This window comes from Rousettus aegyptiacus, unplaced genomic scaffold (genome assembly GCF_014176215.1).
Source record: "Rousettus aegyptiacus isolate mRouAeg1 unplaced genomic scaffold, mRouAeg1.p scaffold_m13_p_12, whole genome shotgun sequence".
NCBI lineage: Eukaryota > Metazoa > Chordata > Mammalia > Chiroptera > Pteropodidae > Rousettus > Rousettus aegyptiacus.
In genome coordinates this window covers 78,947,292-78,972,088 of record NW_023416287.1, presented here as the reverse complement: position 1 = coordinate 78,972,088, position 24,797 = coordinate 78,947,292, and the positions used below count along the sequence as shown (strand labels likewise).

At 36.6% G+C, this 24,797-nt stretch overlaps 1 protein-coding gene across 3 annotated transcripts in view; it reads right to left on the bottom strand.

Moving 5' to 3' along the window:
- The window catches only part of DCC (DCC netrin 1 receptor), a 1,187,310-nt gene that overhangs the window by 601,466 nt on the left and 561,047 nt on the right, over positions 1-24,797 (bottom strand). For all 3 annotated transcript variants that reach the window (XM_036230053.1, XM_036230054.1, XM_036230055.1), the window contains one exon: positions 20,156-20,476. In XM_036230053.1, coding sequence (XP_036085946.1) covers positions 20,156-20,476 — 321 coding nt within the window. The remainder of the gene's footprint in view (positions 1-20,155; positions 20,477-24,797) is intronic.

Below are 24,797 nucleotides of genomic sequence, written 5' to 3'. Positions count from 1 at the left end.
GCCTGGCCTGCGTGAGCTCCAGGTCAGCGAGCAGGTGTCATTCTGATATGTTCTTACATTGTCTTCTCTTCCTTTGCATCCACAATTCGCTCTTTGTAGTAGGCTTTGTCTCCTACTCCTCCCAGTCCAAGAACCTGTGAATGTCACTTGATTTTTCAAAAAGGGAAATATTTGTGGACACAGTTAAGGATCTCAAGATGAGATCATCCTTGGATTACCCAAACAAGCCCTAAAAATGACGAGTGTCCTTATAAGAGAGAGGTAGAGAGGATTTTAAGAGAGATATACAGAGAACATGCCCAGAAGGAGGAAGCGGCTGTTGACCAGGAAACCAGAGATTTGAGGGATGCAGCGCAGGCCAAGCAATGCCTGGAGCCAAGAGAAACTGGAAAGGGGAAGAGAAAACAAGACAAAACAAAAACAGATTATCCATGGAGCCTGCAGAGGAAGTGTGACCCTGGGGACACCTTGATTTCAGACTTCCAGCCTCCACAACTGTAGAACTGTCCTCCTGGATTTGACTTCTGTTTTCTACAAATTGTTGCAATCTGTGGTCTACATGTGTCCTATCTTTATTATTATTTATCATCATCATCATCATCATCATTTTGGGGTTGCATATTTCCATTCTTATAAACATTTTTTATCAGTGCCTACAGTGTTGTTGAAGAGATAAATAAATATAGTTGGTGAATAAATCATCTTGCAGTGGAACTCAATTAAAGATATAAAAGATATACAAAAAAAATACAAGGATAATCCCTTTCCCCTTGGTGACCAACTTAACTGATACTCAGATCACAAAAATGAAGTGATAAATTCATCAGGTAAGATGAAAAGCTTCAAGACTGAAAATTTTCAATAATCTTCAAAGTTGAAAGGCCACGATCCTAGTATCAGATGTCTAACTGAAAGCATAGACTTTAATCTAGAAGTTATAGGTTTTTCTGGGATCCAACGATCTTAAATCCCAGCTCTTCCACCAAAGTCACAATTTCCTTTGGCAAAGTTTCCCCAGATACTATTATTCTTTCCAGCATCCCCTGGAGGATTTGGTGTGGATGCTATCCCCACTAAAAGTACAAAAGGTCTGCAGTATCATGACATGAGATCCATTACCATACAGTCAACCCACCTTTGAGGAGTTATGCTCACAGCACTGTGAACACTAGGCTACTAACCAATTTGCAAAGTTCATTTTCTTGGCAATGAAAATAACTGTATACCTGGATGTGTACCGAAGCATGAAATCTTCAGGAGAACAAGACAGAGGTAGATATGTATTGTGCTACAATGACCTAAACATTTGAGGCAAGAAATTTAAAGTAAAATGCTACATCCTTCCTTGAGGACTTTCAGCTTCCGCTGAGTCTTTACCGTGAAGAAAAAATAAACACACAAAAAGACAAACACCACACCCCCGCCAAAAAAAAAAAAAAAAGAAACAAGCAAAAAAAAACATTGTGTTGAGTCATATGCCGGACTAGACTGAAACCTCCTTGAAGGGAGGGTCTTATCTAATCTGAGCTCTTATCTCTTTAAACAGAAAATACAGCCAGCTCTGTCACGCTCACTTTTCATTACAGCATTCTTATTAGGACTTCCCATGGTAGTTTCTTTAATGAAGTCCCTTAAATATTAACTACAAGCCAAAGGGAAGGAAATGAAAGCAGAATAAATTTTCGACTCTAAACTTATTAAACCTCTAACACAAATCACCACATCACATCTACCATAAACCATGGCAATCCACGGAGATGCATTTAATCAGACTCTAGCTGGAGCTCCACAATACACACTTAGAAACCTCTTGCTATTATTCTTCTGATTCATGGCTTACTGGCTGTTTTTAATCATGGCACAATGGAATATTCTTGGAAGAATAACTGTTAACATGGAGTTCCTAAACCAAGATGTGTTCAGCATGAGTTGATAAAATTACCATTTACCTAAGTGTTTGTCATTATAATATCTTTTTAATAAAGAGAAACTGGTAGATAATAGCTTCTAATAATCAAAAAGAATTCAATTATAGCAAGTAAAAAAGAAGGTACCACGGGGTAAATAACTACACAATAAAATAAAAAAGCATGCTGTTGTTTTGCATAAACTTGAAACCACATACATATAAAACATTGGTATACAGCAGAACCACCCGGGAAGCTAGTAGAGAAAACGGCTTCACTGAAGGAGAACAATGGAGTTGCATTTTTAGCAAGTTTCTCCAGAAGATTCTGATACACACCAAATTTGAGACATACTGCACTTGGGAATTAATTAAGAGAGTAATAATGAGAGAGGAAGAGAGAACAGTTCAACATTACTAGAGGCTTTTGATATTGAAGAAATTCCCACCTCCTTCAAACAGATAAAAACTTCCTCAGAGACCTCTCTGGTACAATGTCTCTATCTATATTCTCATATTAGTGAGAGTGTAATGCTCTAAAATGTCTCTGGGCTCTGGATACTGACTCACTAGTGTTTCTACATAGAGGAAGTTTCCAGACTCTGTTCACCCCTGTAATGCAGGGTAGAAAGGTGAGACTGTACCCATCTGGAAAGAGTCTAGTGAGAAATCAGCCAGAGAAATTAGCTGATAAGGAGCTCAGACATATTCCCTTTTTAATTTGAATAAATTTTAAAATTAAATAGAACTGAAAAATAATTATCAATTTATTCATTTATTCTAAATATGGAATTCATTTTATGTGGGTAAGATTTTTTTCTTTAGTGTATTAAAATATAAAATATGCGCTCCCCAGCATACCTGCTTGTGGTGTGCATGTGGGGTCTGTACTCATGCACCAGCTCTGATGCTGGGCCACCCCAGGGCTCAGCTCTTACCGGATGACACTAAAAAATCAGGCCCACTGAGGCCTGAGAACAAACTGGAGAGCAGTCAAAAACTGCTTTCTGAAAGGGAAGGCAGAGTATTCCTTAAAAATAGAAAAGATGAAAGCCACAATTTCCCCCTGTGGACATCCAATGGAAAGAAAGGCTGAGCGCAGTGACTGTCCTATCCTCTCCCTGGTGTGCCTACAGGAACCAAAATAAAGGATGTCGAAGTGGGATGAACTCTGAAACCTGTAATACTCGGGGTTTAACATCATGATAAAAAGCCTTGACTACTACATGCAGACTTTCATCTTTTCCAAATCCATCATCCGGGGACTCTCCAATTCTCCACTGTCCGGATTGTTCCTATAAACTGGTAACTAAGATCCTCAGTCTCGTGCTTTGATGACTTGACTTCTAGATAAACAGAGAAGTGCTGAGATGCAGGAATAAGGGGCTTCGCGCTCAGCTCCCTGCCCTGCACTTCCGTTCTAACCCCTTACGGATGATTCAAGTTTAGTTACTGCCCACAGCCCTGGTAGGACACGAGGACTGGGTAATACTGTGCCAACAGTGAATACATCAGGGAGGACAACAGACGCAGTTCCACCTGCACTCAGGAAGCTTCCATTCTAGTGGGGAAGGCAGATGCTAAAGAAATAATAATAAAATTATAATCAGCAATTGTTATGAAGAACACTTAAGACTTGGTGCTCTGATAGTGGTTAGCAGTAAGACTTAAAAAGTCAATGGATATCCTAGGGAAAAAAAAAAAAACGACATCTAAACAGAGCTCTGAAATGAATATGGGTGAGTTGAACCAAGGGGAACTGGGATAAGGGTCTCCAGGAGATTACTCTGTATTCTAAGTCTTGATGTAGGAGGAGGCATGTTATGCTCAAGGAAGTGAAAAAGACTATGTAGCTAGAGCACTGTGAGGAAACTGCTGAGAATGATGGGCTTTGGAAGGAAGAGAGAGAAGTGGGAAAAGGGGACGGAAGAAGGAAGCCAGATTAGGCAGGGCTTTTAGGTCATTAGTGAGTTTTGATTCGACCCATTGAACAACTTCAAAGTATATATGTGTGTGTAGACATAAATATATTTTAAAAATAACTGTTTTCTTTGTGTGAAATAGATTGCAAGCTGCTTAACAGACTTACATAGGACAATTAGGCAAGGAATAACAACAGCTTCTATTTGGATGGTGCTAATAGATATGAAAATAAATAAACACAAGAATAAATAGTTGTAGATAGAGACAGCTGATCTTTGATAAAGAAACAAGGGTGAGAGTATCGAGATAACTTAGTCAATGGTGCTGGAAAAATTGGATATCTACAACAAAAAAAATCTACACGCACACTTTTCACCTTCATAAAAATTAACTCAAAATAGATCATAGATCTAAAGGTCAAACTCGAAATCATAAAACTCTTAGAAGATAACAGGAGAAAATCCAACTGCCCTTGGATATGGTGTGACATTTTAGGTATAATATCAAAGGCATGGTCCATGAAAGGAATTACTGATAAGTTGGACTTCATTAAAATTAAAAACTTCTGCTCTGTGAAAGACACTTTGTCAGGACAATGAAAAGACAGACCACAGACTATGGGAAAATATCTGCAAAAGACATATCCAATAAAGGATTGCTATCCAAAATATACAAAGAATTTTGAAAACGCGATAATAAGAAAATTGTTGAAAATTTAATCAAGAACAACCTCATTAAAAGCTGGGCAAAATCTCACTTATATATGGAATCAAATAAATCCATAAACTCATACATACAAAGAGCAGATTGATGGTTTCCAGGGACAGTAGAGGGGTGGGGGCGAAATGGGTGAAAGTAAAAAAAGGTACAAAGTTCCAGCTATAATAAGTCCTGAGGATGTGATGGTGGTTATAATTAACATTGACACCACCAAACGCTGACAAGGATGTGAAGGAAAAGGAACGCTCATTAATTTTTGGTGGGAATGCAGAATGGTATGGTCCCTTTGGTGGAGACTTTGGTTGTTTCTTACAAAACTAAACGTACTCTTACCATACAGTCTAGCAATTACATCTGTTGGTATTTATCCAAATGAAATGAAAAGTTATGTCCACACAAAAACCTGTACGTGGATGTTTATAGCAGCTGTATCTATAATTGCCAAAAGTTACAAGCAATGAAGGCATCTTTTAGTACATAAATGGATCAATGAACGTGGTACATCCACACAATGAAATATCATCCAGAATTTAAAAATAAATAAGCTATTAAGCCATGAAAAGACATTGAGCAACATTACATACATGCTACTAAGGGAAAGAAGCCAATCTGAAAAGACTACATACTTTATGAGTCCAACTACATGGCACCTGGACAAAGTAAAACTAAAAGAGACAGTAAAAAGATCACCGGTTTCAGGGGTTGTACACTTCATTATACACTTGTCAAAACCCACAGAATGTACAGCGCCAAGAATAAACGCTAAGGTAAACTACAGATTCTGGGTGATGACGATGTGTAAGTGCTGACTCGTCAATTATAGCCAGTGTCCCTCTCTGATGCACGATGCTAATGCTGACGTGTGTGGGGAAATAAAGTACATGAGAACCCCCTGCACTGTCTGCTCAATTTTGTTGTGAACTTAAAAATGATCTAAAAAAAAAACAGGTCTACTTAAGAGGAGAAAAATGTTTTGTAGAGAGACTAGACACGGCTTGTTACTTGATTAGAATAAAGTTGGGGGTGGGGAGAGAAATTACATTGCACAGATTACTGGCTTGGACAATTCAGTGGATGGGGTGCCACTCACTATAACGGGACTAACAGGAAGAGGAGAGAAAGAGATGACTATGAGGTGAGTGAGAAATTGAAAAGGGAGTCGAATTCCTGGTTTAAACTTAGACTATCTCAAGTCCTTTAGCGCTGTCCTTTTTCTCTTAATTTGGAGGTTCAGTCTTCGTATGCTAACATTTTACGTTGGAAAATGTAAGCCACCCACAGGTGCAGGCATAGTATGAGTCTGACAGAAAAGTGCAAACAGGAAAAGATGTCTTTGCACACTTAAAGAAAAGCGTGATGGCGCAGAGAAAAGAATATGGTTTGGGTCTGAAAGACTTGGGTTCTGAGCTTGCCTTGGGCACTTGTTAGCAGCGGAGTCAATTATTTAAGCTATCAGTCCCTCATTTTACTACTGAGGGCCACTGTGTGCAGGGATACAAATAATGTTTTTCAGATAACTGGTTCAAAGTTGGTCCTCACACAATAAATACAAGCGTCGGGATTAAATACTGGGTGCTTCTCACATTTTAACATGAATTTGACAGCTGTATAAAATTATAATACAATTAAGTATAAGAAGAATGCTGAAAACACAGCTATTAATCCAAGTCATATCATTATATGAATCTCTTAACCCCAGTAATTATTTTATATCTTTAATAACCATATACTTGATATGTTAATATGCTGAAGGAAGTGATGATTTCGTAGAATTCTCCTGAAACACCTGGAACTGACTTCGTACCATACCTTTTACTGAGGACACTCCACTTTTTTCTAGATAGCCCATGCTTGCTCTTTTAATAGTAGGTAGTCAGTCCTCAAGACATTTCAAAGCCTGATAACGAAATGGCAACAAGTACTTTTCTCTTTTGTTTCTTCTTTGTTCTTTCCTCCGTCTTTTCTAATTACTTTCCAAAGAGTAATTCAGAGATAACTGCAGACATTCCAAAGTATAAAGAGGCTATGTGGGTTATTAAAAAATATTGACTGAAAATCTACCGAGTGCTAAATATGTTAGAAAACACACACACACACACACAATCACAAAGAAGATTTAACAGATAAATCAACAAAATTAGAATGAAAGTCGTGACACTTTTTTAAAAAGGTCTTACATCATCCACAACATAATACAAATGTTGAAATAAACAGACTGGGGACTAAGAATTCTCCAACCAATCAGGGTCTCCCTGCAGAGATTTGGCAGAGCTTACTCCCTGGGTAGCACACAGTCCAGTCCAAAATGCTGAGTGCAATGCAAGGGACTTCTTGTTGCTTTCTGTGTGATGGGTTGAGTGATTAGTATGACTGTGAATCTTAATAATGAAAATTGCCACCTCTGACTTGTGTTGACCATATTTGTAGATTTTTTTTTTTTTAACCCCATGGGCGACCTAACACATGTAAGTATTCTGCCTCCAATTTCTGAGACACAGCAGCCAAGTGAAAAAGTATGAAAAGGTTACTCATTACAAACTGAGAAATGGATAAACTCATAATTTTTAAAACATGTGAAACACATGTTCCCCAGGTAAGACCTTATACTCCAAATGTCAGGCCAGAGTGAATTCTTAAAGCTGAGTTATAAAGCTCTGAAAATATAGTTTATAATGAAAATGTTGACAGGCTCTTGGAGCCCTTGTAGTATAGAAAATTTAATATGTCGCCTTGTTTTACAAGATTTTACTGGCATAGAAGAAAATTAAAACATTTAACATCTTTCACTTCACCAAATTGCTTTCCTCCTCCGAAGTGTGGTGCCATTTGTAGTGCTATTTCATTTATATTTCATCCATTTTACTGTCACCAGGCCAAACACACATATTCTCAGCTTTGCACTCACAGCTCCTTCCCAGAGCACAGAGATGCTTACTGGAGCAGCATTACCCTGCAGTCTTATTCTCATTTTCTTAAGATATGTTAAGTTTTAAGAGTTCTGGTGGAGAAAAGGCTTAGATTATCCACATAGCTACACAGGCAGCATAAATAATGCCGATCATTAAAATATTTTCTAAGAGCCTTTCGAAAAGCCTTTTCGAAAGAGAAACATTCCTACCGTAGATATTTACATAAATTTACAGGGGGAAAAGACTTAAAAAAGATAGCTTAGTGTTAGAGGAAACAAATTTAAACCCTCTGGCAAAATAGGATAACTGTTTGCATTTCTGAACACAAGTAGACAACAAGTACAAAATGAGGGAAATTTTCTAAGTCAGTTATAAATAATCAAGATGTATATGAAAACATAGCTATTAAGCCAAGTCATATCATTATATGAATCTCTTAACCCCAATAATTGTTTTATATCTTTAATAATCATTTACTTTCATGATATGTTGAAGGCCGGCTGGGGTAACTGATTAATTTGTAGGTCACATTCCTTCCCAGAAGGGAAAGGAAGAGTCCCAATGTTTGCTGGTCTAGAGAAAGCTCTTCAAAGCCATGACAAACACTATTCAGACTTTTATTAAGATTGAGAGATGCTGTGTCTCAATCATCAAAAATCACATCAAACCCCTGAATGTTATTTAGGTACTTTTAGTACAGCAATTACTTTATTAATCCTGATACTTCAAGAGGGAGTATTGATCCCATGGTATTAGTGCTAAGAGGCTTATACAGGCACATATAACCTCACAGATTTGCACAGGACCATCTAGATGGGGAAAATCAAGACTCTGGATGGGAAACAGGCCAGATAATCACAGAGCCCGCAAGGCATAAAGACATATGTCCCCACATAAGACAAAAGGGCTTACTTCCTGGCGTCTCTCTTTTCCTATCTGCTGCAGGGAATATTTAATAGTACCCCAAATTTCCATAAAATGTAATTTATTGAGCACTTAGTAAATCCCAGGCCCTCTGCTAAGGATTACTTGATTGTTGATTATCTTCACAGCAATCTGATAAAGTTGGCTCATTTTATAAACAGAAAGATAAACCAAGAACATTCCCATAGATGGCCCAAGTTTACAGTACTAGTGAATGGCTAGAGATAGAGGACAAAGTCCTATCTGTCTGCAGCCCATGCTCCTAACCACCACACTGCTTCCTGTGACTAAAGAACTTCCACACTCTTAAGAACGTGTGATATCACTGAAGTCTCACTCCAGTAAGAATGGAGATGACTTGACACTGTTAGTGAACAGTCAAGGTGCTTACCTCATTTAAAGGGGAGCGGCGAGAGAGAAAGAGAAAGAATATCTTAGTTACAGCAACCTAGAGGGAAACATCTCACCTGTGTCCTAGGAGTCTCCTATGCTAACATGCATCTCCCCTGCTTTCAGTGGAAGGCGGCTCTTGTAGGTGTCACTCCAAGAAATAACCTGGGGTTGATGTTACCCTTAGGTCCAAACCAGAATTTCCAGGTTCTAAAGAATTTCTGTGTTCGTCCATGGAAGTTAAAAAGATGTAACATGATCTGTATCTTCATGACATCATTGACCAGTAGAGGAGTTGTGGGTGTGAGTGTGTGCGTATATAAGCATCTAATAAAGTATGTTTCATGCTATAACAGAGAGAAGAGGGTGAAGCACAATTACTGTGACCCCAAAAAGGATGGGGCCTCTTCTATCTAGCCTAAGGGGGCCAGTTAAAGATGCCTAAAGATAGGCTAAATGAACTGAATATTACAGAAAAAAATATATGCAAGAGTTAGCATGATAGATAAAATGAGACATATAGACTAAAGTGTGCAAAGCCATGAGTACCAGAATATACATGTTTAGGAAACTGCTGTAAAAACCGAATGGACGAGTGTGGATGGGGTTACAGATGAGGCCGAACCCTCAAGGATCCTTAGGCCACCATAAAGAGTTCCCATTTTTCTGTGGTGTGCTGACATGACCAAATGCCATTTTGACAGTATACGTAAAACCTGGGAAATTCTGGTTCAGACCTAACGGTAACATCAACCCCAAGTTATTTCATCAAATGGCATCTACTAGAAGCCTCCTTGCACAGAAAACAGGAGAGACATGTATCAGTATAGGAGAATCCTAGGATGCAGATGAGATGTTTCCCTATAGGCTGCTGTATATTTTCTCTCCCTCCTCCTCTCCCTCAGCAAACACTTTAGCTGTTCATTAACAGTGCCACGTTATCACTATCATTATTGGAGTAAGCAACAGACTTCAGTGATATTACAAGTTAAGGAGAAGTCAGATCCATTTCCTTGGTCGATGGTGGTAAAACAAGTGACTGACCTCTGATGTTTAAGCCCAGGCTAAAAAATGCTTTTGAATCTACTAGTATTCATCAAAATAATGATACCCTTTGACTCGGCGATTACATTGCTAGAGAACTTGTCAAAGATATACACAAAAGAGTGCCCCCTAAATACAAGAAAATACATTAAGGCATATTAACCAAAGTGAAAAAATGGAAATAAACCAAATATCTATTAATAAATGAATGTAAACCATATTATGTAGAAATTCGAAAAATGCAAAACTGACCTGTAAGAATATAAAAAAAAAAAGTCCAAGCCATATCATTAAGTTAAAGAGTAAGGTACAGAATACTTACTAGATAATTAGATAAAATCGTTTATCTTAAAAATAAACAATAAAGTCAAAAAATAGATTAGTGGTTGCCTAGGCATGAAGGAGGGAATGATGAAAATGTTCCAGAGTTAGAAAGTTGTAATTGTTGTACAACTTTATAAATATGTTAATAATGAATGAATTATATGCTTTTAAAGGGTGAGTTTTGTGGTACATGAACTATTTCTTAATGAAACTAACAAATGAGTAAATCCCAGATATACGCAACTTATATGTGGAGGAGGAGAGCTAAAGGGATATTAATGTTAATCTGTAACTATATCCTCCAAACACGGGCCTCTTCTGGGTTGAGACTCAGCTGGAAATAACTTTCAGAAACAGCCACTCATGAAGTGCCCAATATGCTGTGGGACCCAAAGGAAGTCCCTGGAAGCAGTGCTTGGATCAAAGAAATACTAATTATGTTTTATGTCATGTTTCAGACTTTGGAGATAAATTCCCCTTGCAAGAGGGACCACAAAGATCTAATCCAATAAAATCAACCAGCAAGGAAACTTAATGGTGAAGCTATACAGCCTTTATTAATTTTTAACATACTTTCTTAAATAGACTCCTAGTGGGTAAAATGCTCCAGGTAAGATCTTGGCAAATGAAACTTCCGTGTGCTGCAGCTCTTTTTTTTTTTTTTTTTTAAGGGTGTTAAAGCTTCAGGGTTAAAATGACACTGATTTATTTTTATTTTATTTTATTTTGTAAAATGCAACTTTTAGCAATGTTCATAATAGAGCAACAAAAATAGAGGGTTTACGAATCAAACAGTAGATTTTATTACTGTGCTGTTCATCAATAGATTTAAGACATTAAGATTTAAATAGAGTCATCTAAACAGAAAGGTGTGCGTGTGTGCGCACGTTCTGTATTTATGTCTAAATGTCTTTGGGTGACCTGGTTTAGAAGACAGGTAGTGTAAATCCAATTGTTTAAAGATCTTAATGGGAAACATGCTGGTGAATACAGATTCTCTCACAAATATCCCCCACCTCTACCAATATCTATCAAACTATTTACATGCAATTGTTCTGACTTGAGCTCACTAGGTTCTGAGTTAGGCATTCTACTCTGGGGCTTCACCACCTTCCAAAAATTAGAGCCCTTTTTTTTGGGGTTCCTGGACCCAATTCCAACATGTGGTGGAGGGGGGAATTCCCACACCACCAACAATTTTCTTCATACCAACTAGGTATCTTTATAATTCAACTCAATTCTAACAATGACTTGGAGATAGTAACTGGTTCCACAGGTTAAGGGTCAGTCCTACAAGACTGCCACCCCCAACAAACCCACTTCAGACATCAGTTTCACGCCCAGGTCATTACTGTACTTCTGATCCCCTGATTCCCAGGACCACCCCCTCAGGTTTGATTAATTTGCTCAAGTGGCTCACAGAACTCAGAGAAACATTTTACTAGTTCACTGGTTTGTTATAAAAGGCTATAACTCAATAACAGCCAGATGGAAGAGATGCATAGAGCAAGGTATAGGGATAGGTGTGGGGAGCTTCTGTGTCCTTGCATATAGTCAGGCTACTCTCCCAACACCTCCAAGTGTTCACTAACTGGAAGTTCTTAAAACCTCTTGTTTTGTTTTGTTTTTGTTTTTTATGGAGGCTCCATTACATAAGTATTATTGGTTATATCACTGGATACAGGTGACTGTATCCTTCACCTCTCCTCTCCCTGGAGAGGTGAAGGATACAGTCCTCCGATCACATGGTTGGTTCTCCTGGCAACCAGACCCCATCCTTAGGTGAGGGGATTGGGGGAGGTCTAAAGTCACCTAATTAAAATAATAAAAGACACCTTTATTACTCCCATCACTTAGGAAATTCTAAGGGTTTTAGGAGCTCCATGCCAGAAACAGGATAAAAACCAAATATGAATTTCTTATTATAAATTACAGTACCACAGCTCCATAGTTAGAGCGGATGCCTCCATACCTGAGTGGCATTTAGAGACAAGCCCCAATTAAAAACCTGTAATGAACTGTGCACACAAAAGGGCTGCTTATCAGAAGCTCTGGATGGTTTTCCAACTTGTCCTACAGTGGAAAACATTCTGACCTCTGGGGTTAAGGCAACAGGTTTTGTCTTAATAGGCAGCCTCCGAAGAACTTTCAGCTGTAGCAATGGGAAGTGGCAGCTTTGAAGAATGTTATATTATTTATCATATCATATATTACATTACATTATTCTACATTATATTATAGTATATATAGTGTATATTATATATATTATAATGCTCATTCACTAAGAATCAACTTTTTCTGATTTCTCACCTCTCCAGAATACCATTTTAAAAAAATGCCCAAATGGAATCACGTGTGCTAATCCCCAAATCAAAAAACCAAGACTTACTATGTAGCCTAATTGCAGGGTGAGTACCTCCCATAGATGTAAACTTTAAACAGTGAATCTGGAATTTCCTGGTCAGCACAAGCAAGGTAGTCTGCCAGGTAAGACTCACTGCCTTCTCCTAAGGGAAAGAGGTGACCTTGCCTGAAGCAATCCATCCTTTGCTGGTTGTCCCACACCCTTTCTGTCTACAAAAGCCTTCCTTTTAGTATAGCTCCTTAGAACTCCTTTCTGTTTGCTAGATAAAATGCTACTCAATTCATGAATCATTGAATAAAGTCAATTAGATGCTCAAATTTACTCAGTTAAAAAACAAATTTTTTTTTAACAATAAACATATTTAACAATTATGGGAGAAATGACCAAATGGATTATACTGTTTATTATCGAATATAAAGATGTCAATTATAAATATTAAATTAGACTATTAAAAAATAATAACTTCTTAAAGGGAGATGAGTGTTTTCACTAATGGTATTCGGTACTTTCCTCTACATACTGATCCTGACAGGAAAAAGCTTTATGATTTAGGGACTATGTATGAAATTTTCCATGATTTCTTCTAACTAACTTCATTTCTAGAATATTCCCTAAGTTTTAATGTTTTCTTGCCTTATAGAAAAATTTTGCATGTAATATAAATATCTTAATTCAAAGGTTCTTATATAACATTAAACTTCAATAATAAATTTTAGCATGGGCATAAAAAATAATAGAAAAAATCAGTACCAGAGATAGGTTCATAAAAATTAAAAAAGCGTTATTAAATTTATTATTAGTCATAATTTCATCAGAGATTTACAATTATGCCACCTGATTTATCTACTTAGTCTAATTTAAGTCTCTCTTACCCTGACATTTATTAAAAATCCATGCTTTTGTATTCCAAAGGGGTTTTCTAGAATTCAAAAGAGTTTTTGGTTATTATCACTAAGTTATTTTAGATATTATTCCATTTATATTATAGTGCCAGCAAAAATCACACTGTAGCTAGCTTTAGGGTTGAATTAAAGAAAAGTGCTCTTAAGATACTGATTTTTAGAATGAATAATTAGCTATTTCCATTGTCACATAAATTAGAATTCATAAAGAATAGGAAATGAAAGGTTGATTTTTTTAAAAGTTATTTTATTGATGTTCTTACTATATAAAGCCCTGTCATGTTCTCTTTCATAATTTTTATAATGCAGACAATGTCTTTCTACTCTGCATATTTTTTAGGAATATATTTCTATTTTAATTTTATTGTGAAGTTAACTGACTTAGGAAGGAGGCAATAAAAACCTACTTTTAAAAATACAATTATTTAAGTTGAGGGTGTGGGAGTGTGCAGGTAATTAGGCATTTGGATAATACTGGTGATTATCCCAGTTTTATTTGTCAATAAAAATAAAATTATAAGATTAGCACACATTCAACAGTACTTATAACATCACAATTCTTCCTCACATTTTCATTCTCTCTCATGTTTAACTACAAAACAATAGGAACATTTAGCTAAGTGAAGATAATTAAGACCATTACGAATTATGGAGTCAGAGCAATTTATTTTCCTGCTTACTGTTTGAAAATAAACAATATCCCTATTGGTTTGAAACAAAAAGCTTTGCTCTGTAGCTGAACCTTCCCAAAAGAGAATTCTGAGAGTATTCAAAGGCCCTGGGATACATTTTTCCAAACTGCTTCAGTGGGTGAACTTGACCTTCTAGGCAAGATTCTTATATTTGTTCCTGTAGAGAAAAGGAATATGAACATTTTTCTTGCTGTTTCTTTATATAACATTTGAGTGACCTGAGGCAATGTAGTTTATTCTCTCTTCTCTTAAGACAAGCTCCTTTTTCAGTTTCCTTTTAAGTAAAAATGTAAAGGTCAGGTTATCACTTCATAAAATGTTCCATTCTGCTGAGGTGATTCTAGCTTCACTCACCTTATTATGGTTTCACTAATTATTTCATAACTCATTTAAATGGGAGGCATTCTGGAAAGGAATTCATTGAAACAACTCCTCAAGTAACTAATTATTTTAAAAAACACACACAGATAGGGGAATTTTAATTACAATGCCTGTGTTATTTAAAAGTAGAGTATGGTAATTTGCATCTTGAAACATCTATTGTAATAAAGAAGAAAAAATATGCTCCTCAATGAAATAAGTAAAAGCAATTTAGTTGACCTTTTGTTTTCTTGATTTTCAAGAAAAAGAAAAAAAAATGCAAACTTGGCATAAATTATAAAATCACTTACAAAGATAAAAGAAAATCAAAATCTTGTCTCCTGAAAGACTATTAAAGGGAACAGAATTTGTCACCCCAAACCGTGCCACTTTGGCATGTGGATTATTTTGAGCTGAAAGCAATAAAGACCCAGCAGATGCAAGAAAAACTTTTACCTTTCCCTTTACTACCTAAAGGAATTAACTACCTAAAGGCTTGGCCCAGAAAGAGAGCTATTACCAGAGATAACACTATTGGTATGACAGGACAAACATCTAATTACCAAACATCTGCTCTTCTCATCCTTAAATTACTCTCCTCCCCTTCCGGCCCCAGGTCCTTATTGCATTCTTTAGTTCAGGACGGCATATAATACATATGCCATATAAGCCTCGATTGCCTAAATGCCTGTGAGTCTCACATTTTTATGGGGCTCCAGTATATATGAAATTAAATTTGTTTTTCTCTTGTTAAGCTGTCTTATGCCAATTTAATTATTAGACCAGCCAAAAAAATCTAGAAGAGTGAAAAAAATAGTTCTCTTCTCCTAAATTTATAAATTTATTTTTACAATTACATGTCCCCTACATTTCAGGAGAGAATTTCATGTATCATTATTTAATGTAAAGCTATGATGGCAAAATCTCATCTTAGAAAAAAAATCCAAATCATAATGTCTTCCCACAAGAAGCTGAGATTTTCAAAGGACTAAATAGATAAATGAAACCAATTTTATTATGATGATGATTATTTTTTATTATTGTATGATTTTCTCTTAGTTTATATTTTAGAGAGTTTCTTTTATTAAAAATAAAAGACTGACTGGGTGGGAAACCATTCACAGTATTCTTAAATCTAGTTCTTAGATTGAGAAGCAGAATTACAAGGGAATAAGTATGCACCAGAATTAGACAATGCCAGTTGTAGGGTCTACCTGTAAAGAGTCACTACGCACCTCCTTTCACCTTGTTCTTTGTCAATTTGGATACCTATATCGCAGAGCTTTTTGAGCATTTTAATATAATGCACATGAATATACAATGTGAAAAGTAAGATGTTATAAAAAAATCGAGTCAATAGTTTTAATATTCAAGACACAGATGCTTAAGAAATAGCATGAAGAACCTACCTGGACACAAATGCTCTATAATGTATCCTATAGTCCGTGTTGATTCACCTGAGGGAGGAGGGGCTGGTGCCACTCCATCCCCAAGAGCAGGGGTCCCCAAACCCCTGCCCACAGACCAGTACCAGTCTGTGGCCTGTTAGGAACTGGGCTACACAGCAGAAGTCGAGCTGCAAATGATAGAGCGAAGCTTCATCTGTATTTGCAGCCGTTCCCCAGCATTAGCATCATCGCCTCAGTTCTACCTTAGATCATCGGGCATTAGATTCTCATAGGGGCACCCGTTGCTCTTGCCGAAAATGTTGGGGACCGTTGCCCAAAAGCATGAATATAAGCAGACAATAGCACTTACATCCCAACTGTGATCCTCAGAGCCCCGCAGGGTAAGTAGGTGTGCAAGGAACACGGTGAGGGCATGGTGTGCTGGATGGTGAATGTGTGGTGGTGAGAATGAATGAGATGCTACTTCCATGATTATCCAGAAGAGCTCCAGAGTGATCTGGTTTTCTTACATATTGACATTGGTTTTTTTTTTTTTTTTTTTTTTTTTTTTTTTTTTTTTTTTTTTTTTTTTTTTTTTGGTCCTAGAGAAGAGAGGGTTATATTTCTGGTCTAGAGACATTAACTCCCATGATCCCATGACCCCCACTTTGATAAATATCTTTCAGAAAGGGCATTAAGGAGGCTCATTTAAGAAGATTGCCCAGTATCTTTTTCAGAAATGACAGCAGTGGTTGCTTGATCTAGAACTCCTGGTCTGACTAGCACAGAGTATATTGGCTCCATTGACATAATAGTAGATCAACTTGTGTAAAGGGAATCTTGTAGTCAAATGGATTTTGGCACTGCTTGCCAACAAATTGCACAGATTCAACTTTTTGAGAACTCGATTCAGGCTTGCCAGTTTGTGCTTGTAGATTATAAAAGAATAAGAATCTTCTCTGCACTGGGGCTTTACATCCTACATGTTATTTAAAAGCCACTGCAGCCTCAAGACGTAGGTTATTATTATGTTTATTTTATATAAGATAATCCAGGAGCTCCAATAGCTGGCAATATCTGGAGTAGGGAAGATGTGTCTGGCCAGGTGCAAGCTCATCTTGATGTTATATGTTTCAGATGAGTGAGGAATTGGCACATGCCTTTTTTTTTTTTTAAGTTGCATATGAATATTCCAGCACAGCAATCTTCTAATTCCAAAGTTCTCAATACTTAATTTGTAGACTACTGAGATACAAGTTAAATCATTCCAACTCAGTGCACTGAGAATATGTTTATAGGCACACAAGTAGGTAAATTTAATCTTATGACGTTCATTAAAAGGAAGGGTAAGAAATGGAGAAGGAGGGTATGAAGTGGAGGAAGCTGACATTGATAAATGCCATACATAGCATCCAACCCCACGTCTTTGTGGTGAAACAAATGTTTACTGAACAATTACTAAGCATGCTCAATACTTTGCTAGGTGGAGAGGCTGGTAGGGGAAGATCTATAGATAAAGTCTGGCTCTGCTTCTCTCTTCAAGCTGATTTTAATCTAGAGGGCTAAACAGAGACATACATGTGACAGAGAAATACTGCACTATTTTAGATTAGCGCTAACTGGAAAATAATAAAATTCCCAAGTTTCAGCCAGTACTGGCCAAGTTGTTTTCAAATGGAGATTTAATAGCCCAGGCATTCCTTATTGATAGAAGTTAACAATGACCAGAAATACTACTAGTCAGTAGTCTGTTATCACTGAGATTTTTAACAAGATGTTGGGTAGGATGGAAGTCCTTCATTTATCTTTCTTAACTCTCCTTCCCTCTTCAGCTAAGTATGCACTCAGGGTTTAAAGAGCACTTGAGAAGTTCCTAGAAAATAGGATGAATGGTGCATGGCAAGATCATTGTGTAAAATGTGCTGATTGATTAAAGATGAATTTCATTTGCCACATTTCTTTTTATCAAAAGACACTTTGAGAAAGAAAAAATAGAAGAGAGGCATTATTTTAAATGGGTTCTACATTGTACCTGAGGGTAAAGAACAAATTTTTTTTCACCTTTTAGTGGTGACTGGTTTATTGACTGCTAATGCTTTAAAAATGCGATTAAATCAGGCTTGTGGTCTTTATTACAAGGAAGATATACACCCTTGTGCATTCCAGTAGTTTGGCAATTTTAACCTCAGCAGACATAACATTGATGTATGCCGTATTGCCAAACAGTATGGTAAGTGTCTAAAACGCTGTGAAGAGCCTTATTGCCTTGAAATGATACAATCTAATATTAGATTGTAACTCAGTGACTGAATCTGCCAGCCTATCCTTGCACAGAATACAAAAGCCAAAGCCACTTTATTTTAATGTCTCACAGGGAAGAAATCATTCTTCATTTCACCATTGAAACAGAGAACACATAAAAATGAATCTAGATAGCAGGAAAACCAAAACCACAACATATCAGGCCATTTTTATCAACAGCACACATGCATCAGCCTTTTGACACAGGGCAGCAAAACGTCAGTCCAATTCATTCAAATCAGCAGTTACCTTAGTATTGTGGGTGACCGATAGGTAGGATCTGAGAGTCCGGAAATTCTTAAATAAGAGAAAATCAGATTGCACTCCTTCTACTGCATATGGAACATTCTGGGAAAGCAGCTTTTACCTTAAATCCTCAGCACTGTTCCACTTGTTCCTTTTAATCGATCATAATTAACGCAGATTTTAGTTCTCTTTATACTTTATGTTTATCAATTAAATTTCTGACACTAATCACTCTAAGTTCCCAGGTAGCTGATAGCCTTGGTGTCATGATCAGGACACCACCTCATGCGTTTCCGAGTAAAGGGCGCATTCAGCATTCATGCTTCAGTCTGTCATTGCTAAAGCAGGCTGGGGTACCACTAGGTAAGTTGACCAAGCATCCTAGTTTTACCTGAGACTGAGGGGTTCTCAGGACATGGGACTATCAAGTGCTAAAACTAGGTCAGTCTAGGTAAAACCAGGATGGTGAGTCACTGTATCTTTAGGTGAAGAACCTGCCCACCAGGTTATCTTTGCTCAAGTACAATCTGGTTTAACTGAGTATGAAAGAGAGTCCTTAGTGGAGAAACGAAGCCACAAAAGAGTGGCATTGAGCTGGATTTATGGAATGACTGCATATCTATGAAATCTAGTTTTTCATACCACCACCTGACACAATCACTTCTTTCTGATTTCAACTTCGTCGCACCTTTACTGAAAGAGTGCATGGGGAAGAAGTGGTCCTAACTGGTTGTCCTAGTACAGGTTATTGCTGAAAATGAGTCATCAATCTCACTGGTCCTCTAGGATATAGACTAAATAGGACCTGGAAAGGGAAACCCATATTAAATGACCAAATAATGGCCTATTGGTTCAATTGTTTTTCTCTGAGAATTAAAGATTAAGTTTGAAAGCAGCTCGTCAAAACCTTCAACTAACCCTTAACTATTTGAAGACCTACATTTATTTCAGTTAGACTTATCTGCCTTGCTTTGTGTGCCATATCAAAATTAGAAAACAAAACAAAACAAAATGTATATCAAAGTCTAACTTTTAGCCAAATCATTATAGAAGTGAGTAGAAAATGTGATGCCTTCCCCTATAGGTCTAACACTGCAAAGAACAAAAGAAATCAGTATGAGCAGCCATCTAAGCAAAAATGAGTGGGGTAGAACTAGCAATATCCATGGATTCCGGGACAATCAGGATTGCCTCCCTCCCCAGGGTCTACACCACTTCAAAATATCTAGGTAAAAAGAAAGATTGTTCATCTAATTACTCAGTTATTCAGTCAACACATTACCAAACATTAACATAGTTTGAGACAGCAATGGAGAGTTTTATTTTTCATTTGTAGAGCTGTATGTTGTGGATGAAGCCATTATAATTAAAATAAAATGCACTGCTCTGATGGCAAAACAAACAAAAAAAATCTGCAGAAGTTCAGCAAAATAGAATTTAAAAATACCTTTCTAATATTTTTCTATTAAGTCCTCTCACACTCATAAATAGTGGATCAACTGGAGCCAGACTTTGTTTTGGGAAACCTCATAAAGCTATGTTAATTGTTAAGATCCTTCTGCTGTTTTCCAAGTAAATTTACCAAAAAAAAAAAAAAAAAAAAAAGTCAAGACCATGAGGGAATAAACATACATACATGTTTTTTTTTTACATTTTAACTTTTTCTTCAAAATAAACGGTTTCTGCAAAAATTATCTCAACAAAAAGGGACAAGAAGAAGTGATGGAGAAGGAAGCAGAGGAGAAGGAAGAATCTTCTTACCTGCTACTGCAACTTTTGCGGTCCGACTAATGATTGACCCAGAGTCTCCTAAGGAAGCTTCGCATTGGTACAGTCCTTCGTCTGGCTTATGGTGTCTGGAGTGGAGTATGTTTTGTATCAACAGAGACCCATTGGGAAGTTGCCGCTTCCTTTCGTCCATTGCCAAGGCTAGGTAGACGCCATCCTTCTTCCACGTGATGACCGGGACTCCTCGGTCAGACTCTGCGGAGCAGTTCAGGAGCACATTTCCTCCCCGCATCGTGATGGCATCGGAAGGTTCTGACAGAAAGTGCAGTGATGTGAATGCCTTAATCTGGAAACCTGGAATAAGAGAGCACCAGAAAATATGTTCACTTATTCAAACGCATATCAGGCTTAAAACCCTTGCCTTTTCTTTTATAACACTTTTTCAAAAAAGTTGGGTGCTTTGAAAAATATCTGTGCATAAATGAAACTTAAAATCAAGGATACTGTGTTAAATAAGTGGGGAAAAAAATGCCGAAGGAAGGAACCATAATTAATAAAATGATTGACTCAAAAAGTAAGAATGTAAAAAATTAAAAATTCGTATAAACCTAGGCATGGCTACCATCCCATATCAGTCAGTACTTGAAAATTTTGACAGAATAATATTTTCCAAATAATACTAGATATTTTAAAGTAGTAACGGTTAGTAGTAGAGTAGTTAAAAGGGTACTGTTTCTCTCTGCATTCCAATTAAAATATCCATTACATTTTTTAAAAAATCTACTCAGAGACAGTGTTTTGTTAACAGTAACAAAAATCAACTCTGAACAGAGTGGGAAAAGTCATTTAAAACAAAGCTCAGGTGGGTTTTAAAATAGGTAAGCAAGCCCACTTGCAGAAGCCAATCAATAAAGCTACTACCTAAAATCACAAATCCCTGATGTGTCTTAATTTCCATCCAAATGTTTCTCATAAGTCAGGAACTCTAAGTTGAATTTTTTCCCCCCATAAACACAAATGAATCTAAGAAATCAACAGGAGGCACAGAAAGTCATTTAAGAATCCTGAGGGGGTGGAACAAGTATAATTAATTAGAGAATAGTCTTTTGGGAGCCAGTGTGCCATTTTTGGGAGCCAGCAGTATGTCATTTGGCAAAATGCTTGGTTGTTGAATCAAAGACCTTGATGAGGTCACTGGGCTCACCCTTGGCTCAGACAGGTATATACCTAAATCCTTCAAGATAAAGTATTTTCAATTTCATTTTTAACCATCTCTTGGGATAGGAAATTCTACGATGTCCCTTGGTATCTTGTTTTCAATATTTAATCATTCTTAGACTCCAACTGAATTTTCTTGCTTTCATTTAATTCCATTTTCCCTTAATCATCTTGTGTAAAAATGCAGAAGATATGAACATTTCTTTGTAAGAGCCCTTGATTCTTTTGAAATAGTATTTTTTTTAAAAAAAAAAAATCCCCTAACTTATAAATTACCCTTCATTTTTTTTTTTTTAATATGACAACCTCAACATCACTAGCTTCCTTAATTTCTCTATAATGGGAACAATTCTTTTTGTTGTTGTGCTTTGTGGAAAGTTTTTATTTTTTTCTATCATTTTAAAGGCAGGCATCTAAATTGCTTAAAATTAATACTCTCATATAGGACTGACCCATATTAGCTCCAATGGACGGAAGTATTCCTAGCTTTGTGTACTCCACTTTTCAGTGAAGATGAGTCTGAGCAGCTTCTCACTGTTTCTCCGTGGTGTTATCAATCATGCTCCTATACTCCGAATTTTTCTAACCCTTACATCTGAAGGCTGTTACTTTATTCCTTCTGTTGAAGTTTACCTAGTGAACTGACTCATTCATCACCATACACTCAGTTCATCCAAGTAGGTCATTCAGTCAAAGCAGCTGGAACTTTGCTCAAACTAACAAATTATAAAATAACAGTGAGCATGGAAGTCTACCATAAATGACATTGGTAAATATCCCCAAAGAATGAGCCTGGCCCAGTGACAGTCCAGGGTACTAGAGTTAATACCTGCAATTTCAGTACTAGTAACCTTAATAAGGTAGAAATCAATTTAGAATTCGAGAGCAGGCAACTATATTAAAAAGTATTTATTATTTTTTGTTCTTCCTGGGGGCTTGTATTTTAAACAACCACCTCATGCTGAACACCTTATTTATGTCACAGAACACAATACATTTAATGCAGCTGTTTCCAACAGCATATTAATGAGCATCTGTACCCATTATCACAAATAAATAATCCACTTAATCTGAAACAAGGAGGTTATGACAGTTTTCAGTGCATAATTTAGGAAAGTTAAATAAAGATTAACTTTTCCAATATAATTACCCTTTAGTTCGCTGGCAATAGGAGCTTGTGTCCTCCTCATAGCAATAACATTTTGAACATATGGCTCTGGAACAGAGAAACCTCGCTATTCTAAGTAATTTATTTTAGTTCCATTGTTTTTAGAAGAGATGGACCCAAACGAACAGAATCTATTGGGAAATAATAGATCTTTTCAAAGATTCAAACCATGTTAGGCACAAGCTGCCCCTGCTCCCTGGTAAGGTATTTCACACAGGCTTAGATGTGTCCTGCTAGTACATTGGGTCACCTGCTTCCCTCTTCTACTGGAACACCAGGTTCCCTTGGAGGGATTTTGTCTACCACTACATCATATCTCAATACAAAATAATTTTACCAAATTGTTTTATCCAAGAATCAATCTGAAGTCAACTATAGTGATTTAATGTATGAGCAGAAAAGATGATAAAACTGACAATGAGAAAGAAGCTTGTAACTCAAAAAGTTATGGCTGGAATTTGGGCCGTCAACACCTGATGAGGGTACAGATCTCCTGGGAAATGGGTGAAAGAAATAATTGGAAAGCAACAGAAGAATACTTTTGAAGAGTCAAAACGAAATTACCTACTTTACAATTTTACAGATGATTTTACATTAGAATGACAATTTTTGTTTTGTTTTGGTTTGGTCTGGTTTTATTTTTAAGGTGCCAGTGGTTATTCTGTTAAATTCTCAAATAGTAGCACTCCCTAGGTTTGTGTCATAAAAGAAGCAATCCTTTTAGCCTGCTGTAAAATTACATAAGGTATTTATATGTTGGAGAAATATACTTAAGAGTACCAAAGTCCTACCCACTAAGAAACCTGTACGACTGATTCTGACACCAGAGTTCATGATTACAATGAGTCTCTAGCCCTCTTTCCAAATGTTGCCTAGGGAAGATTTCTAAATCTTCAGGATTCAGACATAGAGTCATATATACATTTTATTAAATGACATATTTTCTGATCTTTGCCTACCTGAAAAAAAGTAGTAAAATGTCATATCTTTATTGGACATTTTTCTTTTTCTTCTTCTTTTTTGAAAGACAGTAGTTTAAAAGCAGGCACCAACATAGTAAAATCTTCAATATTTTTTTTTTAAGTAGGAGACTGAGAAACACCTACTCTTGCAAGAAACATTAACTTCTATTTGCTTTAGTTCTGTCAGACATAAATAAATAGCAGAGATAACGACATTGTTAGGGATATCCCAAGTTTACATTAATTATCTAGAGACAGAAAAGATCCTTATTTTAGAAAGTCACCAAAATGATCAAACAGCTAGTAAAAATGTTTCTGTAAGCTTAAGTCCCTTTGTGCTTGCCTTATCATAGCCTCGTTAATTTCAAAGACCATTCAGTAACAGAGGTAGATTAATTTGGAATGGGCATTTTAAGGTATGACATTTTACCTACATCAAACATTGTTAAGCGTGGAAAATAATGCCCCATGGAGTCAGAAAGTTCTAAGTCCAAAATGTAAAAGCTTCTGGTTAAAGCAATAAAGCTAAAAATGAAATTTATGAAAAGTAACATGGAAGTAAAAAACAGGCTCCTGAAAAGATTTTAAGATTAGAAAATGTCATATAAATCCACACAGAACTTGCTATGCATAATTTGCTTCCTTTCAAATTACAAAAACTTTCACTTTGGGATGCTGGGAGATCTTGATGATTCCCAGATCATGTAATCAACCCAGAAACCTCTGCCATCATTATCTTTTCTTAGCAATAAATGCTACTGCATTTGCTTCTTTTTGTTAAGATAGAAAGAGATATCCATTGAAGAAAATTAAAATTATTCTATAGATGGATGGAATATCATCAATTTTCAATCCATTAAACATATATCAAAAAATATATCAATTAGTAGTATCATTAATTTTAAATTCATTGCACATCAATCATACGTGCAATTGTAACTTTGGACTTTAGCCCTAGCAAAAGTTGGTAATGCTTGTGAGGCTTTGTGATGGAGAGAGAATTTTAAAAACAAAATTAAAACAAGATGAATTAACAGAACCTCTAACTATATGTGCCCCTATTTATATGTGAACCTTACTGGGTTTAGGACATCAGAATGTAAACTCTGAAACAGTCATTCTCAAACTATGGTTCCCAGATTGGCAATAGCAATACTGCCTGGGAACTTGTTAAAAATGTACAATTGCAGGCTCCATCCAGACCTACCCACCAGTAACTCTGCACTCCTGCATGTGGGGTCCCACAATGTGTGCTTTAATTAGCCTTTTAGAGAATTAACACATTCACTAAAGCTTGAGAACAGCTTCTCCAAAACATCTGGTGGCC